General features: G+C 38.2%; 1 protein-coding gene across 2 annotated transcripts in view; it reads right to left on the bottom strand.

Annotated features, from left to right (window-relative positions):
• Positions 1 to 8319: 8319 nt before the first annotated feature.
• The window catches only part of ARHGEF10 (Rho guanine nucleotide exchange factor 10), a 116636-nt gene continuing 100502 nt past the window's right edge, over positions 8320 to 24453 (bottom strand). For both annotated transcript variants that reach the window (XM_070932957.1, XM_070932956.1), the window contains exons 27-29: positions 21471 to 21645; positions 11039 to 11161; positions 8320 to 8939 (exon numbers count right to left, since the gene is read on the bottom strand). In XM_070932957.1, the coding sequence (XP_070789058.1) occupies positions 8428 to 8939; positions 11039 to 11161; positions 21471 to 21645 (810 nt within the window). In that variant the 3' untranslated portion in view covers positions 8320 to 8427. The remainder of the gene's footprint in view (positions 8940 to 11038; positions 11162 to 21470; positions 21646 to 24453) is intronic.

A 24453-nucleotide genomic window follows, 5' to 3' on the forward strand; every position in this document is an offset into this window, starting at 1 on the left:
GCCGGGTCTAAGGGAGCTCGGCTCCTACCAAGCCGCCCCTCAGAGAAGGAAGTCCTTTGTTTGGAAATGGATGCTTCTTCCCGGCCGCCACCGGCGCCCGAGCATCGCCCTGCGCGCCCTTGAGCCTTTGTTTTATCCGCGGGCTGGATGGATCGCGCCTGGCGCCGCCCTGGCAAGCCCCGCTTGCGCGACGCGATCCTAACCTGTAGATTCACTGGCTTTCTTCCGAGAAACTACGTTATAGAATTGTAGCTGAGGTTGCCTAAGTTGGGTAATGAAACGTCTGCAAGAAAACAACCAGAACCCCTCATTTCAACCCTTTTCAAATGTTCTCCTTTATCAGAATTGTAGTTTTTGTTAATAGTCTAGTTGTCCTTAATTGACACGAAAAAGCCATCTCCTGATGTGCCGCACCCCATTTGGAGCTCTGGTCCCCAGAGGGAAAGTGGCTTTTCACAGTAGGTGAAAAAAAGCAAATACTGAACACCTGTGGCTGCTCCTGTGCAAAAACACAAGCTATGTATCAGGATCGTAATTGTACTTGCTTTGCTCCCTAGCACTCCATTTCGCTTTCCACGAGAGTAAGCGGGTTGGGATTGGGGTAATAATACAGTTTATTAGCATAAAGCCCCATCTCTTCTCCTGCATCCCAGCGTTGCAAGATCTACAAGGCTTTTCTCAACCTGGTACCTAATCATACTTCAAACCCAATAGGGTTGAGCTTCTTTCAGCCCTATCCCTGAGGTGTAAACATCTTATCACAGGCTACCAGAGAGATTCCCCTGCCCATGTTGAAAGTAGTCGAAGATTTTGCAAGGACAATCTTAATCTGTTACATTTCATTTCCTTCATCAAAACCTGTTGTGTGCCATCACCCATCACTTGCTGTAAAATCAGGGACCAGAAGGGGATGGGAATCAGAAATTCAGGCAGCTGATGTGTGTGTGTCCCCTCTCCATCTATGTTCAGCCGCATCCAGCACCTTTCCACTATTTCCTAAAAGGATGGACTCAGGGCTGGATTTTCCTATAGGCTAACTAGGCTTCAGCCTAGGGCCTCAAGATCAAGAGGGGGCCTCAAGATCAAGAGGGGCCTACATTCAAATTGTTAGCAAAATTAAAATTACACTTTCACTATAGGTGAAAGGGCCTCATAAATGGAATAGCCTAGGGCCTCTTTTCATCTAAATCCGGCCCTGGATGGACTATCTGGCTCCCGAGTGGACCATTCTTTCCTAAGAACTTTTTAATTCTAGAATGTAAAAAGGTCCATAATAAACAACTTTCAAGTTGTCTTATTCATACGTGAGAAACAAGATGAAGGCATGCATATGAGACACACCCTTTCCTAAATATTACCAAGACACATTTTAGCCATGATTGTGTACAAGTGGAAGACAGTGGCATTATCAGCTGAGTGAACCAAATGATCAAAAATTCAACAATTAAAATAGGAATTTACACTACTTAACGAATGCACAAATTGCTGGAAGAGTAAAGAGTCACCTGAAGAAAGAAGAAAATGGGAAAAATGACTAAATTTGAAATGCTTATTCAGAATGAAGATCATGTGTTGGGATGCATTCAAGATTGATACTGAAATAGGGCAGAGACAGAACAAATTAAATATTGCATGATCAAATCGATGTAAAACCTCAAATAAATGAGAATAATAATGGGAAGAGGTATGGGTGGAAAACCCATGAAATGTATTCCAAGGCACAATTTGGGGAAATTAGTATAAAATGTTTTATAGATGAGTATAAGTCCAAGATAGACAACCATAAAATAAGTTATTAACAGCAAATGCTGTTAAGAAAAAAATATGAATATTTTCTCACATGTAGTGATCATGCAAAAATCCTCAAAATTTAGCATAAATTTGGAAAAGTAAAATTTGCCAATAATATAAAAATGGGAGAACCAAAATTGGAGAATATTTAGCAATTGCAAAACTGATAACACAGCACAAATATTTAAGCAATAGTTAGTGGTTGGGGGAAAAGGGGGAAGGGAAAAATATGTTACTGAATGTTCCTCTTCACAGCATGTTTGTTGTTTTATTCTTTGCTTTTTGCATGTTTATTCCTGTGTAATTTTTGGTTTGGTTTATGCATTTTTAAAAAAGTATTTTACTATGAAGGGGGTGATTCCGGCAACCTTGAAGGAGGTTGTAGTAGTCCTCCTCAACTCACCCCACCCTGGATACAGCTGTATTGGACAATTATCATCCTCTCTCCAGCCCCCCTTGTTGAGATTGTGTTAGGAAGGCAATAACAAAAGCATTTCACAGGAAATGGATTGTAAGTTTTTTTTAAAGTTCCGTGATGCCTGTTAGTGTCAATTCTTATAATGACCTGGAAAACAGTTTCAGTATAGCAGATTCCTGGTGTATATAAATCAGGAATCTGCTGTACTGAAACTAAATTCTAACTGCTCAGCCTTGGTACTTGGCAAAGTTAATTCTTCGCTTATTTACACACTTGGCATTGTGTGTGAACCAAAGGATAGCAACCCATGTTTTCCAGGTCATTATAAGAATTGACACTAACAGATATCACGGAACTTTAAAAAACTTACTTTGTTCCTGGTTGTATTTCATTGAACATTTTCCCCAGTATATTACAAGTTTCATGCTCCTCCTTGTAGCTGTTTGAACAAATAACATAATAAGCTACTAATACAGTTCTGAGATCTTGTTTATTCACAGTTTATTGAGTTTATTTTAGACATAAATACATATTTGTATGGCTCAGGTTATAACAAATGTACTGTTAGATATTAGAAAACATTTGATGAAACATAGTGGCTGTCTTCCTCCCAGATATCATTATTCTCACTTGGGATCAGACACAAAAATCTGCCTAGCAACACATATATGTTTCTGTGTGGACTATAAATGTGGCTTGTATCCAATATTAAAGCAGTATTTCGGTTACTGGTTAGCATTTTAATCTATACATATATACAATTTTATTGGAGTTTTTAAAAGTTCTGTAATATAGCACATCTATTTTATAATAGTCTTGTTAGGAAACTTCCTCAGCAGCCCTCAATAACCAGAATCCAAAGAACTTAATGGAATTTTCTTTAGAAAGCTCTATCACAAACTGTTCCTCAAAGCCCTTTCAGTTTCCAAAGCAAGTTGTGTTAGAGTGTAGGAAATATTATCCGAGACAGGCGAGTTCAAAGAAATCCTGAAATTAGGGAACTAGTTTCATGTTTTATCAACCAATGGCAAATCAGTATGTAACCAAAACCTAAACCACAAATGTTTGAGGGGTGTAAACTGGGATGGTTAAGTGCTAAAAGTTAAAAATATTTTTTCCAACTTCTCTAGACATTATCAGTTCTTTTTCTTGACCTCTGCTCACTTCTGTAATGGACTCATTTGGAAGTTACTTGATAATGCGCTTGCAATTCTGAACACCTTTTCTGTAAAATTATGGCTTAAAGAACTTATAGTTGTATTTTCACTATGGGAAATTCTCATTTAGAAATGAATTCTGGGAGTACCCATGTCTGCACTAAGGAGCCAGAAATTCAAATGTTTCATTACTGCTGACCTAAAGATATATGACAAGGTTTCACATCCAGCCAAGGACACACACTTATGAAAACTACTTGTTTGACTATCAAGACAACCATCAGTTGGAACTATATATAAAAGAGCAACTCAAGAGACAGAAGTGATTACCCTTTATACCTGCTAAGCTGTAAACGTGTGACTCCACAAATATGAATCTACATTTGATTAAGTAGATAGTAAGGCTTTTAATGCTCTAATTGAGGGAAAAATCTATTGCTCATATTAAAAGTGCTTTCTAATTTATTGCAAACCAATAACTTGCTGGTGGATGCCAATCTGTTTTCTGCCTACTCTTTTTCTGGCTTCAGGAAAAGAGGAAGCCTCCCTCCTCTTTCATACACAAATTTATGTCTTCATTATTGTATAACTATATCAAATTTAGTCACAGGTAACAAACATTTAATATCCATTGATCTAATTGAATCTTCCCTAAGTGCAATGAATTCAGTGTATTACATTTGAAAGAAATGGCCATAACAGAGCTTTGTAATGTAAGTTTCCTACTAGAATTGCCCCTTCTTCAAAAAGAAGAAAAAAGATGAAACTAGGACTCTCTGTGATCCAACATACTGCTCTGCTATTATTCCCAATAAGCAGACTGTTAATTGGTACAGCTCTTTTAAAGTTTAAATTCTCATGTTCCATCCCATCCTATCAGAATATACTACTACCGGTATTACATATACAAACCTCAAGAAATCCAAATGGATAAGCTTGCAAGCTTGAGGTAAATGATCTCATCCTGCAGCTAAGCTCTGGCAAGGCTCAGGTACACCCAAGTTTTAAGACATCACATAGTTCTACAAACTCTAAAATGATGCTTAATTACCATTATCCAGAGTCATTACGATGGCTTCTGAAGTTGTAGCTGTTGGTCACGAGCAATTAAGTTTTTAACAGCAGTGATAGCACCTGTGTTTGCATCCCAGATAATTATGTAATTTTCCATTTTATTAAAAGGAAATATGTTGACTTGCTTTGATTATACAAATTCCCCTCTTTATTGCTTGGAAACAGCCATGGCATCTTCTTTCTATAGATGTAGGGCTGGGTTTTGTTTTTTTGTTTTTGTTTGCTAATATTCACATGACAAATGCACATTTGTTGACTTCAGATCGAAGTCTGTGTTAATAATATGCACTGGTAACAATCAGTGATGTATCTGGAGAGCAATGAAGTCATAATGAGTCAGTATCTTGCCAGGGCTGTGGGCCTTACATGCCCTGAGAAGGAGGAGGAGAGCTATGCCAGAGGTTCAACCATCCTGGGCAAACAAACCAATTAATTTACAGCATGGGTGCAGTTATAACTGAAAATGTTGGATGCAAAATCAACAAACAAGAGGAAAAAAAGCCAAACAGTACACCACCAAAATGGAAGATCAGGCTGGAAAATAAGAACAGCATGTTAAGATCAGATACAAGCAAGCTGGAACAGATGAAAGACAAGGAGACCAAACAACACCTGATCAAGAAAATATCAGCAAACAACAGTTACAGCCAAGAAAATCAGCAGATACAAAGCTCTAATTGCACACTACAGGCAGAATATTCAATTTCAGTCAAATCAGAAATGTTTACATCAGTCCATCAATGGAGAGACTGCAGTGAACCAGCCACATCTGGCAAAGAAAAAACAGTGCAGTACTGGGTGGAGCCATGGGACAACCCCAAAAAATACAAAAACGCATCTTGGCTAAAGGAGGTGGATAAGAATAAAACAGAACTTGCGATAACAGCAGAAATGGTGGAGAAAAGGGCAAGGAAGATCAAGAATTGGTCAGCACCAAGCGAAGATGAACTGCATGGCTTCTGGTTGACTGGTCTACACCCACTTGCTGTCAAGCAGTTTAACAACATACTTAGCAAGGAGGTGAAATTGAAGAGTCGTTAACATCTAGCAAAACCTACCTGATAATAAAAGTTTCAGAAAAAGGGACAACACCAGGCAACTATAGGCCAATACCTTCTTATCAACAACTTGCTAACAGGTGTAGTAGCTGATGTACTCCAATAGCATCTGATTGAACACAAGCTCTTTCCACCTAAGCAGAAAGAAAACCATCGAAACAGAAGAGGAATAAAAATTAACTATGAATTGATAAAATGATTCTGGAAAACTACAAGAGAAGGAAGACCAAGCTGAACCTGGCTTGGATTTATTACAATAAGGCATTTGACTCTCTGCTACATTATTGGATAATCAAGTGTCTATAAATAACAGGAATCAGTAGAAACATCAGAAGCTTTGAGCAAAGCACAATGGAAGACACAGTTGCTGGTCAATGGTGAAATACAAGGAGAGGTTAATACCAAGAGAGGAATTTTTCAAGGAGCTTATCACCACTAGAGTTTGTCGCTACATTGACTCCTCTGTCAACCATACTGAATAAGTCAGGGCATGGCTAACAACTTCAAAGAAATCTGCCAAGCTATCCCATCTCTTTTGCACGGACAATAGGAAGCTGTATGGAAAAGCACCATCTGAAATAGAATTGCTGCTCCACACTGTCCCAAGACATTACTGTGGAGTTTGGACTAGACAAATGTGCCACCTTTACCATCAACAAAGCAAAACCTGTGAAATATGAATGGAAATACTATCAAGAGTCCAGATGAATAAGTTCATTACAAATTCCTGGCATCCTTCAACATGACATCAAGAACAGTGAAGTCACAAAGTTAGAAGTGAATTTATCATGGCAATGAAGATCTTAAAATCTAGACCCAGTAATGGAAATACCAACAAGGCAATTAATAATTGCACAAGTCATTAGATACAGAGCTGGAACACTGGACTAGACTCAAGCAGAACTAAAAGCCCTGCATAGGATGATCAGAAAAAAATAATAACAATGAATTATTCCCTTCATTAATGAAGTGACAGACTTTATTTACCAAGGAAAACAGGTGGATGTGGAATGTTGCAAGTACACCAGACAGTTGAAGAAAAAAAGGTACTGGAAGAATATCTGAAGAACAATGAAGAAGATGCAATGAAGGTAGTACACCATAAAGATTTACTGAATATCGGAAAGAGCAAACTGGCCTACAAGAAAGACCAAATGAAACATAGAATAAGAGACATGGCAAGGCAAAGTATTACACAGCCAGAACATTTAAAAATATAGCAGAGCAGAACAAGACCTGCCAATAGCTAAGAGCAGGAAAGTTGAAGAAAGAGACTGGAGAGCTAATTCTGCCTGCACAAGGCCAAACTTGAAGAACAAATGCACATAAAGCCAGAACTGAATAGACAGCAACAGACAGCAAATGTGGTCCCAGCAAAGGAGTTTCATTACAGTGGACCACCAAGTTAGCTGATTGCACAGACTGATAACAAAATAGATGTTCCAATGGTATATTGGAAGATCTGCAAAACATACCATTTGCAAGTGAATACTGATGGGACCTCAACATAGACAAGGTAATAGAAAAATGAAGAAGCTAAAGTACTCTGAGACTTTAGAATTCAAACTGCTACATAACACCCCAGAGGTATCAAATGTTGATAAGAAAAACAAAAGAAGTCTGGATAAGAGACGTTGCAGTACTAGAGACAGCAGAACAGAAGCAGAAAAACTGTAGAAAATCACAATATACAAAGACCTACAAATAGAAACAGAACAAACACATCAAAAGAAAGCAAAGGTAATACCAACAATAATAGGTATCCTGGGTGCAATCCTAAAACATCTGGAGCACCACTTGAACACCATTGGCATTGACAAAATTACTACCATCAATTGCAAAAGGCAACTTTACTTGGAACAGCTCCCCCCCCCCCCCCCCCGATGGATGATATCTTAAACACTATCAGCCTATCCTGGGTCCTTGGGAAGGACTCAATAAGTGGATCAAAATGCCAAATCCAGACTATCCATCTGGCTGACCAACTATAATAATCTTATGAAAACAATATACTTTAATGTTAGGGTCTCTTTATTTTATGTTTATACTTGATTTCCTCACTATTATCTAATGCTAATCGAAATATATAAGCAGCCATATAGATAAATGAGGCACATTCTACCGCCAGCAACAGAATGTGCTATAATTAAATGGAGCACCAAAACACAAGCAACTGCCTGAATCTACTAAATTTCACAGTGGTTTCATTTTCCCTTCTACTTACTGGGAGTAACCAAAAGATTAAAAGAAAAATACATCGCTTAGTAAGTCAAACATATTTCATTCTGAATGTTTGACATTTCTTTTTATAATATTCATTTTTAAGTATTAATAATTAAAAGTTAGCCCTACCTCTTTTTCCTCCCACGTATAAATCTGTAGTATATAACCAAAAAACTTTTTTATTGTGTCTGACACTTACTCGAGAAAGTATATTACAGGTTTATTTATAGTCTCTGGAATTAAGCTAGTAGACTATCTTGGAATAATGATTGCTTTAAAAATGTTTGTGGAAAATGAAACACATGTGCATGATATTGCCTTACAAGAAATAATTATTTAAGCAAGGCTCATCAGAGAAATATTATTCGATCCTTTCCCTTCATTGGATATTTTTTAGGCTACAATATTTGAATATAAATAGTAGCAAAATGAGAAAAAATGCTTGAAATGGATTTTTTTTTCAACTAAAGAACTTTTGAAGACTCAAATATATGTTTAGATGTAGCTCTGAAATGGGCTTCTTCGAATATATCTAAGATATTTGTTCTAACAAAGTAACCCATGTAAATTCAGGACAAAGAAACCTTATAAAGAGGCCTTTGCAAACATTGATATTTAATTTGCTTTGAGATAAAAATGTAAATTCATCATGATGGTGTTAACACCAAAGCAAACTTTGCCATTGAACAAATCGCATTGTATCCTGTCAGATTTTTAACAGTGGAATCTGCCAAATCATTATTGAAGACACCAGTTCATCTGGCCGCTGCTGCTTGCATTTCTTATTCACCCTTCTGTGTCCTTGTCCTCCAGAGATGACTAAGATGGATATTGCTTTCCCCTCTCTGGATCTATGTCTTTTACTCTGGTCAGGGGAGACTTCTTTCAAAAGCTCATAGACAGCACTCTCTTCCGGCCGAGGTTCAGCTGTGTTGGATCCGTGAGACAACGTGAGTGACCCAGACGATGAAGACAAGTCACTTTTCTGAGCAATGGATCCAACTGAGCCCCCCAACCAAATGGCATTGTCACTGGGGTTGCTCAGAGAAGAATTGGGCCTCTCAGGTCCAGCACCCTTTTGGTCATCTTCTTTCAGGCCTGAATGAGGACAATTCAACCTGGATTTTGACTTGCTTTTGTTCTGCTTGCTTGTCACTGAGGCCGTTACCAGGAACTTGATAGGGCCATTATGGGCATGATAAGATACCATGCCTCTTCCTGCAGTCAAAAGAAAAAGCACACCCTCAGACACATTCATTTTCATGCAGTTTAATTCTTTTCATCAGCTGCTGGACCTATACAGCATTGAATAAAAAGTGTACAACTTGTAATATGCCTTTCATATGTTGTTAGGTCAACATTCACTTCAAATTTCAGTTGTGAAACAGAATTTTCCATGGGGAAAATTTTTCAACAAACAGAAAAACTAGCTCATGATAATAGCCAAAGCTCTAGCCTCCTATGCTCATTTCTATCTGCAAAGCAAGCAGTATTAGAGCTGCAGAACAACCTTGCAATTGGAAAATAGTACCTAATTCTACAAGGATTTATTTCTATGACCTCACCCTATTACATAAATAGACCAATGATTCTCAAATCACATTCTGACCCTTTCTTCCTGATTCTTGCTCAGGATTTAAGCATGCAAATAGATTTAATGTAGGTGTTCACTTGGCAATGAACATTATGTCTTAGTTCAGTATTATGAGTTAACAAGAAGATGCCCATCACTTACCCCACACTTATACTCCCCACCAGGAAGAAGAAAATCAGAACTGTCATTGAACAAGTTCCTGGTTTTTTTCTTAATGCCTAAATAAGGAACTGTGTTATAAAATAAACACTAATCAGTTATGAGTGAGTTAAGTTCAAGTCTTCAATTGTTTTTGTGGTTTGTTTAGCAATATATTAGCTGAATTTTATTCCTCCTACAATAGAAGAACAGAGCCAGGAGTGCTTATATCTAGTGTTTTGCAAGAGTGTCTTCAGACAGATGTATGTCAGAACCGACATCATTATGTTCTGGCTCATCAGTTTAATATATTGTCTTACCCTTATTTTAAGGGTATTATAAATCATGTTGAACTGAATTATTAATTTTGTAACTCTTTTTAATTGGGTATGTTTAAATTGGTTAAGATTTTTAAAATGGTAATCAGATTCTTTTTTCCACTTTAAAAACAATGAAAATGCAGAATGTAAACCGTATAAACATGGTTTATAATATTTAATTATAAAATCCACAGTATAGTGTTGTGTATCATATAATCCAATAGAACATACATCCTCTGGAAGTTACCATTTGTTTTTCAAAGAGGCAAAGCTGAAATTGGTATTCAGTTCATGCTTTGTTCTCTTGTTTTTATAGCAGCAGGAGTCAGGGAATCAGCTGACTGCTTTTATCTTAATTTTGCTTTTTCCGCCATCCATTGCCGAAGACCTTGTTTTCAATAAAACTTAATCTACACTTACAACACGTAATCATGTTAAAGCTGGCAACAGTGAAAGAGTGTAGATTTCACTTTTTTTTACTGAACATATCAGATTAAAGCATGGAAAATTTGGGATCCCAACTGTGGGAACATTTCTGTCATGATTCACAGTATTAATTGCTATGATATCTGAAATGTGTTGTATAAGACATTGGCAAACAATCTCTTTACCCGTTGACATATGGATTGTTCGGTGAAAATAATTGATCACTATAATGACATATTTAGCAAATATAAACTGGCTTTGTGGAAGCAAGGTAAAACCATAGCAATGCATTCGGTTTATAAGGCATGTGTAAATTTTTAAAAAATCCTCAGGAGAGTGAGTATTCCTGGTTACCAAATGCCTTCTATGTATCATGGCTAATAGATTGACAATGTGTTTTAATTTTATCCCAGGCATTTGAACATTCCTTGGCCTTTTTATAAAAGAATCTAGAACATTAAATTATTTTAATTTAATATATATACTATAGCGAATTTTCCCTTAGGTGGAATAGCTTTGGGAGGGCAGAAGAGTGCCAATGCAGAGCTGCCCATCAGTAGACCATGCTTGCTATACAGGTGTGATAAACTTTCAGCACTTTGGTCTTTTAACAAGTCCAAATAAAAAAAAGGGAAGGTAAGAGTTAAAGTTTTCAAATGTCATTTAAATGAAACAAAAAAATAGGAAACAAGATGCTAAGATTACAGCACAGGCTCTTTTGCCAACATTTTTGATATGAGCCTTCCTTTATCTGACCGCAGCATTTTTGATGAATCAGTAAAAAATTTTGTACTGATAAGAGTTTTCTTTTTACTTACAACTGTGAATATTATACTCACCAGTCACTTTGGGGATTCCTTGCAAACGAGGAACTGGGAGGGCTACTATAATCCCAACATTTGTTCCAACCAGTAACAGGCCATGGCATACTAAGAGGCTAGTCACTGAAATACGTTGCTGTCCTGCAAGATGCAGAGAATATTACATTACTCGCAAATCAGTTTTTTTGCTGTACTTGTAAAGACATTATTTAATGAAATCATGTTCTCCTCCATATTTAAAAATGTTGCTGTGGTTTTATTAGTTTTCCAAGTATACAATAAATCACTATAATACAAGGGTCACTTAGCCAAGCAATAACCTATCCTGTTTTTTTAGTTTCTGAAAACAAACAGTGAATTCACTGCGAATTCTGGACACTGTTGACTGGACACATTTAGGTGGCTCGGGGCTGGAGAAAACTAATTCATGACATGAAATATGACATTTCATTCTGTGTTTAAAGGAAATTGCTGATGGCCCTAAGGACTGATGCTAAAATTAACTATCAAATATTCATAAAAAGGAAAGTCGCTTGTTTGGGAAGTGGAATTCCAGAGCGTTCCATTAGAACTGGGCAGAGGGGCAGCCTTGAATGAAACATGAATGATGCCAGGTGATTAAATAGCATCAAATGATCACAGCTCCAGAAAATATATATTAAAAGATCCAGCCCTATTTTTATTCATGGAAAAAATGCCTTATGCAGAAAACAACTGAACAGACCTATTGTTTTATTAGCAAGAAAATATAAACTAAAGAGGCGTGTAAATATAAATTCAAGACCCTCAAAACTGTACTTTGAAATCAGTGTGTTCCAAACTTATGTATAAATCCAGTATTGTGCAACTTCCACAGCCAGCCAGTGACAATAATCAAACATGGCCTACGAAAATGTCTTCATAATGATCAGTTGCAACTGTTTTTCCCTTGCTTTTTCCAATATTTGAAGTGGAGGGCATGAATATCTGCATACAAATAATCCTGAAATGGCTAACACACAGCTAGAATGATAATGCTGCCGACAGACTGAGGAAGTTACTGGTATATGATTCTATACAGCTTGAATCTGAGGGAGGGGAAGTCTTTTCCTTCCTATCTTTAATTTGAAAAATAGCTAAGCATTTGGACCTAGATGCCCTACGCATGGTTACTCATGTGCTTGTCACCTCCCATATTGACTACTGCAATGCCCTCTACATGGGGCTGCCCTTGAAGACCACTCGGAGACTTCAGCTGGTGCAGAATGCGGCCACACGGGTTGTGATTGGAATATCCCGACACTCCCATGTTACACCTCTCCTACGCGACTTGCATTGGTTGCTGGTTGCCCTCCGAGTGAGATTCAAGGTGCTGGTGATTACCTATAAGGCCCTACATGGCTTAGGCCCGGGATATTTGTGGGACCATCTGCAGCCAGCAACAGCTTCCCATCGCCTGGTGCGTTCCCAAAGAGAAGGCCTCCTCAGGGTACCATTGGCCAGACAGTGTCGGCTGGCGACCTCCAGGGGAAGGGCTTTCTCTGTGGGCACACCTACCCTTTGGAATCAACTGCCCCTGGAGCTCCGGGTGGCCCCCGACCTCCGCTCTTTCCGCCGCGACCTGAAAACGTGTCTGTTTCGTTTGGCTGGCCTGGACTGATGGGGTTTTAATTCTAATTTAATTTTAACTTGTTAGTCTTAATTGTACTTTTAACTGTTAAATTATGAGATTTGGATTTAATTTTTTAACTTTTTATTAGATGTTTCTTAACTGTTGTGAGCCGCCCTGAGTCCGGCTGGAGATAGGGCGGCATATAAAGCTCATAAAGCTCATAAAGCTCATAAATAAATAAATAATAAATAATAAATAAATAAATAAATAAATAAATAAATAAATAAATAAATAAATAATAAATAAATAAATAAATAAATAAATAAATAAATAAATAAGCAAGCAAGCAAGCAAGCAAGCAAGCAAGCAAGCAAGCAAGCAAGCAGCGCAAAATGAATACTCCTATTTGGTAGGTAGGTAGGAAGGCAGATAGGTAGACAGAAAGGCAGACATGGTTGCCAATCAACACAAGACTCTAGATAGCTAACAATAAATATGTTTTAAATTTAAATTAAATTAAATTTTTTCATTTAATTTAAATTAAAAATAAACATAATGATTAAAGGAAGTAAAAATAAACTCCTATGGAGCAGATCCCACCCAAGTAACACAACAAAACAGATTCACCCAATTCCTTGGCCCAATGCTCAGGAACAGCCGGGTCTTAGGAAAGACCAATGAAGTCAGGGCCAACAAAATCTCAGGAGAAAAATGTTGTTCCATGTGATATGCGCTGTGAGAGAACAGCCAACCTTCTAGGTCCTATTAATGGCACTGACTTATAGAGGGGACCTGGAGAATTCCTACCCTGTCTAAACTTGTGAGATCAGCAGAAGTAATGGGAGACAGGCAGAGACCCACAACTAACTGTGCCCTATACCATGAAGGGCTTTATAGATGATAGCTGGCACCATGAATATATATCTGGAAGTCCAATCAGAGCCAGTGCAATTCACAAAGTAGAGGTGACCTGAGGCAAACATCTATGTGGCTGCATCCTGGACTAGCTGCAATTTCTAATGGTCTTAAAGGCAGCCCTATGTAGAGCACATTGCTAAAGTCCAGATATGAGGTGACCAAAGGTTGAGTAAAATGATTTCTTCAAGATTTCCTCAAGATCAACAGCCTTAATCTCCTTGCAGATAATTAGGCATGACCCTGCATCGTACTGTATGTCTCATACTCAAATCACATTCCAAATTTACACCCAAAATTTATTACAAGTCATATGGTGTCTCTGGTCCTTAATCTCAATGTTTGGGTGATTTAATCATTTTTATTTAATTAAAAAAAACATGTATAAAAAGCAAGGAAACAGAAGTCGAAAAGAAAGGATCAGACAAAAAGCAAGCTTAGATGATTTAAACAAACGGAATGAGAATCTTTCTTCTTAAATCTGCATATCTCAGGGATTTTACATACCAGTTCAGTGTAAAATATAAACGTGTCTACTATTCGTTTTTGTTTTTCACATTTACAGTACAATGAGATTGGGGAGAGGGATTTTAATCTTCTCTTCCCATACAAGATATACACACATATTACCGTATGTTCATTCTAAATGCATTGCCTAATACTAGGCAATTTTAGGCACAATACTATGCCTAAAATGCATAGTATTATAAAAAATACTATGTGTTTTACGGAACATTTTTACTTCAAAATGACTGAAAATACCTGTATATCCTGTTGTGTAATTCTAATCTGCAGTAGTTTGGTGACATTAACATCAAGGGGAGGGAGGAAAGCTCAAGGCCTGTCCTGACCCCAGGAACTACAAAAATGTTTAACTGGTAGCTCATGCTAGTTAAACAACATTGTTTCCACATGTGAAAACTGCTAACAATTATCCTGCATGCTCACATTTTGAAGGCAGAAGACCGATTTTGGAACAAACAATTCAAAGTGCAGTCAAACGGAAATCCCCTGCTTTTAAAGTGATGGAACAGTTGGGAAGCACCTGTTTGAGAACACGAACTTCTGAAACACGTAATTAATATAAGATGGCAAGTGCATTAAGTTTATTTATGTGCACCGTTCCATATTAAGTACAGAAGGGTGGAATGACTGCAGCTTTGTTCTTTTCCAATTGTTTTAGTTCTCAAGAATGACTGCAAATCAATTCAGTTGATCAATACTTCCAGTGAATATTTTTGGAATAAATTAATCCTACTTTGATCTTAAATCGATACAATTTGGACTAAAACATTTAAGGTATTAAATTGGGTTAAATCTAAATAGTACAACAACTTTGTTTAGTATGTATATACTTCCTGTGATGCAAAGTATCTTCATGAGGCAGTATATATAGATAGTCCTCAACTTATGACCACAATTGAGCCCAAAATGTAGGCTGCTAAGTGAGACATTTATTGAGTTTTGCCCCATTTTATGACTTTTCTTGCCACAGCTGTTAAGATAATCATTGCAATTGTTAAGTGAATCTGGCTTCCCCATTGACTTTGCTTGTCAGAAGGTTGCAAATATTGATCACATGACCCTGGGATACTGCAACCATCATAAATGGTGAACCAGTTGTCAAGCATTTGAATTTTGATCACATGATCATGGGGATGCTGCAATAGTTTTAAGTATGAAAAATGGTCATAAGTCACTTTTTTCAGTGCCGTTGTAACTTTGAATGGTCACTAAACAAATCGTTGTAAGTTCAGTATTATTTATACAATGTTAAAATATTTTTAATATGTAAAAATCAACAAAAAGTAAAAAAGAAACAATTTATTAACTATAATTATTGGTCATAAATAATGAAATATTCATGACCATTGATTATAGTTTAAAATCTGTACCATAATGAGATGATTTTTGACTCCATAGGTCTGTTAACATAAAGATAGCTTTAGTCCAAAAATCCAATTGAATTTTTCACATCTCTGAAAAAATAAGTAATTATACTGAACAACTATTTATGATACTGAACAACTATTTAAAATGAATTCCAAGTTGACCTTGGCTTTCAACAACATAATTCAAGTACTTTATATACTACAAATACACTATCTTCTCAAACATTGTAACATAAAACAGAAGCAAGATTTATGTAAGATGATCCAGTTAACTTGGCAGAGCTGAAATTTGAGCAGAGACTTCCCGAATTCATAGTTCTCTATGCTATATTTATTATAAATACACAGTGTAGTTACAGTGAGGAAGATTGCTGTTTCAAGGAGTTTAATGACATATTCAGTGATAGGAAGTGTTATGTTTTTCCATTTGCCATCAAGAAATACCTGTATCATACTACTAGATTAAAAAATGAAATCACACAGGTGATCTGATATCAGTGGAACAAATTAAAAACAACTTTAGATTTAGCAGAGGTCCTCAGAGCAAATCTTGTTTTTCATGAATTTCACATATAAAAAAGAAGAAAAATGGAATTTAGAATAAAATTCTACACAGTTTAATTCAAGTTGTAACATTTGTATGTAACATGGACATTAATTATTTTTGTACAGCTACATCTGAGGAAGGTACATCAAACTAATAAGTTTGTCATGGCCAGGGTATACATCATAGCATACTGCTATGGAAATCTTCAAAGGGATGTTTCACTTTGATGAAGGCTCAAGTAATGCAGACCCTTGAAGCTGCTCCTTTGCATGATTTCTTTGAGTCCTGGTGCCGCGGTGGTTAAAATGCAGTATTGCAGGCTAACTCTGCCCACTGCCAGGAGTTCGATCCTGACCGGCTCAAGGTTGACTTGGCCTTCCATCCTTCCGAGGTTGTTAAAATGAGAACCCAGATTATGGGGGCAATATGCCAATATCTGTAAACTGCTCAGAGTGTAAAGCACTATGTAAGTCTAAGTGCTATTGCTACTGAGTCTATGAGCAAAGCAAAGTGTGTTGTCTCTTCAACAAATGTTGCAGGAAAGCTGAAGCTGGTCAGCCTGGAGCACTCTTAGCATATACCTAAAGTCTTCCATGCCAGATAGTTTCAATGCATTCTGTACCCCAGAGCATGTACTGATAGCTACCAGCATAGAAACACTTCAGACAGCCTTAGAGAACAAAGGCTAAGGAGAAGCCTTGTCTTGCAGCACTGGCCTGAAACGATGAAGGTGCTGTGAATTGCTTCATCACAGGGAAATTACACTGTTTCTTTGTCTGAGGAAGAGAATCCTCCACAACACGTATCTTTTTATTGAAACAAATCTAGGTTTACTGCAGAGTCACCCCTTTCTCATAGGACTGGACATAGAATGTTTACAAAACTGAAGAGCTCCCATTGTTCTAGTTATTTATTGGGCTTTAAGTTTTTTTCCCAGCACCTATAAATATTTACAAGCTAAACAAGCTGGACCACTTGCTAGAATGTTTCCAGGTTATACTTAAAAAGGCTTAAAATATCCAGTTTACTTCTGGATTCAATTTAAGGTGGTGGTTTTGTTTTTTAAAGACAACCGGTCGCTTAGTGACTTTTCAAAATTGTGACACATACCCCCCCCCCCCCCCAAAAAAAAAGCTTGCACTCCCGTTATGCAATGTAGGCAACTCCACTCCAAATTAAAAATAAATCTATATGAAACATACAGATTATCAAGGTAAATCTCTCAATATAAAAGCATACTTGCATAAGAATCCACATATCATGAGATTATAGCCATATATTTTGGGTGTCTGAAATCATTATTTGTGGAACATGTAGGTGTATGGATATTATACTTTCTGTGTTGACAAACTCTTGAATTACCATCTCAAAGCAATGCACAAGCAATTAAAAAATCAAACAAATCATTTTACCATTTGAAAAATTAAAAAGTTAAAACATCACAATTGGCTCACACTCCAGATACATAAGCACAGAGAGCACACGGCATTTAAAAGATGCCACCATTGGCACCTGTTGTGAAATTTTCTGGATGAGAAAGCACTTCAGATTTCCCAGTAAGTTGACATATAATTACTTACAAGATGAGAAAGTTGTGGGTGTGATATACAAACTGAATGTGTGTTTTAGATGAATGCACAGTATGTTCTCTATCTGATAGACTGATGAAATCAATCTATCAGATAGATAGGTTGATTTCATCTTAGGAGCAGGAATGATCTGAAAGCATATTTTATTTAAAGGTGCTCAAATTGCATGTTATCATTTAAGGGTGACTTTTCTTAGCATATCTTGAGATGATGTTAGGCAGGTGTTTTACTCTATCCTGCTGTGCCTGGGTAAATTAATTAATCTGGGTTGTATTTATGTGTTTTTAAAATATAAGAGGATAATTAGTATCAAGGTGGATGGATTCAGTTACAGTGGTAATAAAGGCACCACTGGAAGTCCTGAAAGACCAGTTAGAGTCAGATTATCATAAATAAAAATCTGTATTGTCATTAAAGGTCAGCAATGACTTAATGGCATATAATCAATCATAACCAACAACCAAAAGTGCCTTTATCAGAGCCTACCATAAAGTATTTTTTCCTTATGGTATAGGACAGTGATGGCTAACCTTTTCTGGACTGAATGGCCAAAGCGCAGATGGGCATGTGCACTCTCAAACCTGCAAAATGCAAAACACGTGCAGCCCCCGTGCATACGACCCACCCCCTCGCATACCTGCCGCATGCCCCCCACCCCACATGCCCCCCACTCCAGCGCACGTCCCCCCCCCACACGTGTGGCCCCCCTCATGCGCCCTGCCCCCACGCAGAGACTCAAAGACCAGTTGGCTGGCAGGAGGCTCATGTGCATGCGCGGCGGAGCTGAACTGGGGTAATGGCTCGCGTGCCCAGAGAGGACTCTGCGTGCCACCTCTGGCACACGTGCCATAGGTTCGCCATCATGGATATAGGATGATAAGTCCTCCTGTTATGACCATTCATTTAGTGACCATTCAGAATTATGATGGTGCTGAATGAAGAGTGGTTATGACCAGCCTTTGGAGTTCTGGCCACTCCAGCACCCCTGCAGTCAGAGGATCACAATCTGGAGGCTTGGCAACTGGCTCGTACTTGCAACCGGTTGCAGCACTAATCATGTGATTGCTGTCCATAACCTTCCCTGCTGCCTTCCCCAAAAAGTCAATAAGGTAGCCAGCTTGGAAGCTCACAAGTCAGTGGGGTAAGTCTTCCCTACCAATACATCCTCCCTCAGCTTCTCTGGGCTCATGCCATGGTGGTCATTTATGCACCCCCATTCACCCACGCCAAGCCTTCCCGCACATCTGACACACCCATACACACACCCATACACTCTCTCCTGACTCCCACTGTGCCTCCCTTGCATCCTGTCAAGCCTTGCTGCACTTCCCTTGCACCCCTGCAAATCCTCCCAAACCTTGTCATGTGTCCCCTGCACCCCAGTGCACTCTCATGTACCCTCCTCAAGCCACCCTTGCTGTCCCTTGTCACATCTCTCTCACATCTTACACTCTCCCTGAGCCTTGCTCTGCCTCTCTTGCATTTTTGTGCATCCTCTCACACTTCCCCAAACTTTGTTGTGCTTCTCACACACCCTCACATATCCCCATGCATCTCCCACCCTTGCCATATTTCCCTCCCACTCTCATACACTCCCCAGCCTGGCAGAAGTCAGGCACCTATCTGCCGGCCTGTTTGCTCAGTACCAGAGACTTTCTGCCAGCTTTCCCACTGACACAATTGCAGGAAGCTGGACAGAAGTCACTTTGTCTTATGGCTGTATGGTTTGGTTAACAACAGCAAGCAGGACTATAGGGACTGCCATTGCTGCATTCACACTTTACAAGTACTACATAAATTCCAGTCCCAATTACCATCGTAAGTCAACAACTATCTGTAGTTGGTGAGAATTATAGAATTAAGAAACTTAATTCTAAAACTAAGATTTAACTACATCTCTAGTTCCAGATGTTCTGAAAGTGAAAAAGAACTTACCGTGATTTTTGGAGCCAACTATAGTGATGAGGAATTCATGAAATCTAAACCTTCATGCCTGCCTGTTCATATATAAAAAGGGACTACAGAAGAATGTCTTCAGACATAACATGTAAATACTAAGCAGTTATTTACAATAGCTTTTATGCCTTCTAGCCCAGTGATTCTTAAATAATGATCCAGGAAATGGATCTACTTCTAGCAATGCTCACCTAGCAATAGCTTGCCTTCTGCATGTTCAGTATAGTTAGTTACAGAATGTAGACTTGCTTTTTAATTTTGGAAACAGATACTTGTGTGTATAAATGTGCTAGATTCTACTCTTTATGAAGGAAACATTTCCATATCAGAATAGTTTGAACCTGAAGAAATGGGCAAGTAAATATACAGCAATACAGCCACGAGTGTTAATGCATTAAAAAGCACACTCCTTTTATTCTATTGCTTACTTCTGCTTTTTAGAAGTCTATTACCTACAGATCAATGTATTTGCTGTTTTGTTTTCAACTTTTTCCAGCTTTTACTATGACCCAAGAACATTTAAACAAATCCCCCTTTTTCTTGTTCCACATCAAACTAGTGGTGGGTTTCAAAATTTTTTACTACTGGCTACCACTGGCTTGGTGGGTGTGGCATGGCTTGGTGGGCGTGGCAGGGGAAGAATACTGTAAAATCTCTATTCCGTCCCCAATCCAGGGGAAGGTTATTGCAAAATCCCCATTTCCTCCCGATCAGCTGGGACTTGGGAGGCAGAGAATAGATGGGGGTGGGGCGAGTCAGAATTTTTACTACCGGTTCTCCGAACTACTCAAAATTTCTGCTATCGATTCTCCAGAACTGGTCAGAATCTGCTGAAATCCACCTCTGCATCAAACCAATCTTAGCTACAACATAATATTTGCTACTCTGTACAAAAAATCTCTATTGCAACTGTTACATGAATTGTGTGTGGGGGGACATTTCAGATAAAGTAGAAGCAGCTGAAGCGTAATTGTAATGGTGTGTGTATGTTTATCTCAAGTTCTTCAGCAGGAAAACATAGTTTACATCTCTCTTCTTGTCTTTCCGTAGCAGTAATAGCTAAGATTAGATATTTTCCAAATAGCCTTTTTTAAAAAAAATAACACACAGGAATACCTTATTTGTAAACCACACACAGGCACAGTTTACCTCTTACAAGCAAAATACTCAATCCTCTAGCACAGTAACAACAGACTGAAAAAATACTCTCCTGAGAATACAGAAACAAGTGGCTGATTTGTGTGTTTTTTTGGGTAGCCCCAAAGTTAAGGCCTTTTAAAAGTACCGGAAGAGGAGAGGAGAAAATGTACTGTTAATAAAATTACTATTAGAATTTCAAAGAACTGACAATAGATAGGTTCTCTAAAAGAGAGCAGTTAACTTGCCCTGCGGTCACAAGTGTTCCTCAGCCTGACTGGGGAGGTGGGGGGGGGGCTTTGTAAACATGCAGATTGACTTTGGAGAATGGAGAAACCCCTGCAGTTTTCTTGGAAAGATTTTCAAAAATGATCTGCCCTTGCCTTTTTCCTAGTGCTGAGAAAGAATGACTGAGCTAAGATCACCCAACTGGCCTCCTGTCTAAATAGCAATAGCACTTAGACTTACAGTATATACCGTTTCACAGTGCTTTACAGCCCTCACAAAGTGGGATTAGAACTCAAAGTCTCTCAGTTACTAGCCTAATGCCTTAACCATTAAGCCAAACTGGCTCCCTCTGATTTTCTATTTTACTATTTTCTTCATCCAGCAGTTTTTTAGAATTATGTTAACACTTGTCTTCCAGAAATCAGGTCCTTAAGGTTTCCGATTATTAGGTGATTTCCATAAGTTTTGGAAATGAAGTGCCAATGGCAGGGCATCAGGTTGCACAACCTCAAGTTTAAACCTTCAGATTTAACATCCTATGCACAAAGCAAGACTTGTTCAAACAAACAATCTGGTAATGAATAAATAATGGTACCTGATAACATATTGTGAGCAAGAGTGGCCACATTAACATCCTGGAGATGTTTAAGGGTTTCAGTGTGGAAAAGACGGAGAGTAGATCCCGATGTGAAGGCAATCCAGATCCCCACTCCTGCAACAGCCATATGAGAGATCACCATCCCTTCCTCTTGATGAGCTTCAAAATGGCACTGGATAATAAGACAGAGGCCATTAAAAAGCATTCAGTAGGAACAGTAGGAACAATAACCCATATTTAATTGTTTTCACACAAATAACTATAGACCTGTTGTGAAGGGCACCATGAACTAAACATTATCTAGCTCTAACATTATCAAGGCTGAATTGAAAAAGAGAGATGGCCACAAGTGCTTATCATGCAGTACTTAATACAAAAGAACAATGATGCAGAGACGTTCAGATATTCCTCAGAGCCAGTACCTCTATATTACAATACAGTAATATATAATAGTAGTCCCCTGTTTTATTGTGTTAAATTGGTGGAGCTTGGGTCTCATATTATAATATGTTTTATAGGCCATTATTGAAAATTGTTATCACTTCCTTTCTTCAAGGAAGTGATAACAATTTTCAATAATGGCCTATAAAACATATTATGATATGAGACCCAAGCTCCACCAATTTAACACAATAAAACAGATGGAACCTTGGAGTCTTCTAATCTAACCCCCTACTCAAGCAGGAGACTCTAAACCATTTCAGACAAATGGTTGTCCAATCTCTTCTTCTTAAAACTCTCCAGTTGTGAAGCCCCCATAACTTGGAGGAATTGATTAATTGTTCTTAACTGTCAGAAAATTTCTCCTTAATTCTAGTTGGCTCTTTCCTTAATTAGTTTCCATCCATTGCTTCTTGTCCTGCCATCAGGTACTTTGGAGAATAGGTTGACCTCCCTTCTTCATGGGAGCCCCTTAGATAATGGAACACTACTATAATATCACTCCTAATCCTTCTTTTCATTAGACTAGCCATATTAATTTACCATGTGTATCTGTCAACATTGTACCTATGGGTCAAAGCAATGCATCTGCCATTTTTAAAATGGTGATCCTTCTCCTCCCACCATGGAGACGCATGGATTTAGTATCTCTTTCCCATGGTATTTCAAAAAATACCCCAACCTTCTGGAATGGGAAGATAAGAGGACAGAAATTGGCAAATGTTGCTTTCCCATTATCTTCTCTTGGCATAGAGTGAACTTTCCTCACTGATTCAACTCACAATCTCTTTCCTATAAGTTTTTATACTTGAACATCATGTCAAAGCAGGATGTGGTTCCCTATAGTTCTCATAAACAATAACCAATGGCCATCATAATGAGCATCAATAGAAGGCATAATTAAAACATTTAGTGGGTAGCAAGTGGCTAAAAACATGAGGAGAGAGAGGAGGAGGTAGGTAGTAACTGTATATTATCCATGAAGCAATGTGGATGGTATGCAAAATTATAAGAGCCTGGTGGCGCAGCAGACTAATAGCCTGTTATTAACATTCAGCTGCCTGCAATTACTGCAAGTTCGAATCTCCCCAGGCTCAAGGTTGACTCAGCCTTCCATCCTTTCTAAGGTAGGTAAATTGAGGACCCAGTTTGTGGGGGCAATAAGCTGACTTTGTATAAATATACAAAAGTATGAAGTCTATTGCTTAATGCATTGTAAGCCGCCCTGAGTCTCCAGAGAAGGGCGGCATATAAATCAAATTTAAAAAAAAAATCAATTTAAGCTTAATTCCTTTACCATGGGAAAATAAAATAGATTGGGCAGAATAAAATTAGGGCAGAATGAAAGTAATTGGCAAAGAGACAAAATATAATAAATTAAATGGCTGAATTTCCTCAATAAATTTAGAATATACTATTTTCTCAATTACTAATTCACTGTTGTATTCGGAGTGATCTAACTGCATATGCATTGTTAACAATGGATCATGTAATGTTTTCAAGAGTCATATCATAACAAAAAATAATGTAGTAACTAACAAAGTCTAAAATGCATCCAAAAAATGATACTTGTGGGACATTCATAACTCTCATCTTAACTGAACTGCAACCCAGATTTTCAGATTGTAAATTGGCAAGCAGAATATATGCTGGCATCCAGATCTTACAATTTTTTTAACATATTTTTTTCAGAGTCTTTACTACGAAGGCATGTATTTAAAGCAGTTAAAAGATGTTAAACAGTTTCAATTATGAGTTGGGATAGCTATCCAACTCCCAAAATTTTTCTGCCCTGAAATCCTTCAGAGACAGCTAACGGCCTCCAAAACGTTGCAAAAATTCAAAGCATCTTTAAGCATCTCCATTTGCAATGGTGGTAGAAATACTGAGTAGAAGTCATGCATAAATGCTGTTATTCTAAAGGCAAAAATCTGGATTTTTCCAACTTTTCACAAAAACGGAGCCAATAAAATCCTTGAGTTCATTGGCATCCTTCAGTCTCAAAAGACTATGGTATCATGCTCTGGAAAGAGGTCCTAAAACAGCATCTAGTGTGACTAAAAAGGCCAATTCAAGAGTGGCAATCTCTTCTACACTGAGGGCAGATACATTCTGTCCCCTGCCCAGCCCCCAGATTTCGCTGGTTCCGGGACTGCCTCTTTGCCTCAACCTGCCGAGCAAGTGTCTCTTCAAATTGGAGAAGGCCATGCTGCATCTTTAGCCTCCAAGCTGAACGATCGGAGAGCAAAGTTTCCCAGTTGTTAATGCCCATTCCCAGGGCCTTTAGGTCCCTCTTGCAGATATCCTTATATCGCAGCTGTGGTCTCCCTCTGAGGCGCTTTCCTTGCAGTAATTCTCCATACAGGTGATCTTTTGGAATCCGACCATCAGCCATTCTCACGACATGCCCAAGCCAGCATAGACGTCGCTGTTTCAGTAGTGTATACAGGCTAGAAATTCCAGCACGTTCCAAGACTGCACTATTTGGAACTTTGTCCTGCCAGGTGATGCCAAGAATACATCGGAGACAGCGCATATG

The sequence above is a fragment of the Pituophis catenifer genome, unplaced genomic scaffold (genome assembly GCF_029215685.1).
Source record: "Pituophis catenifer annectens isolate HBS135680 unplaced genomic scaffold, rPitCat1.0.hap2 SCAF_1, whole genome shotgun sequence".
Lineage (NCBI taxonomy): Eukaryota > Metazoa > Chordata > Lepidosauria > Squamata > Colubridae > Pituophis > Pituophis catenifer.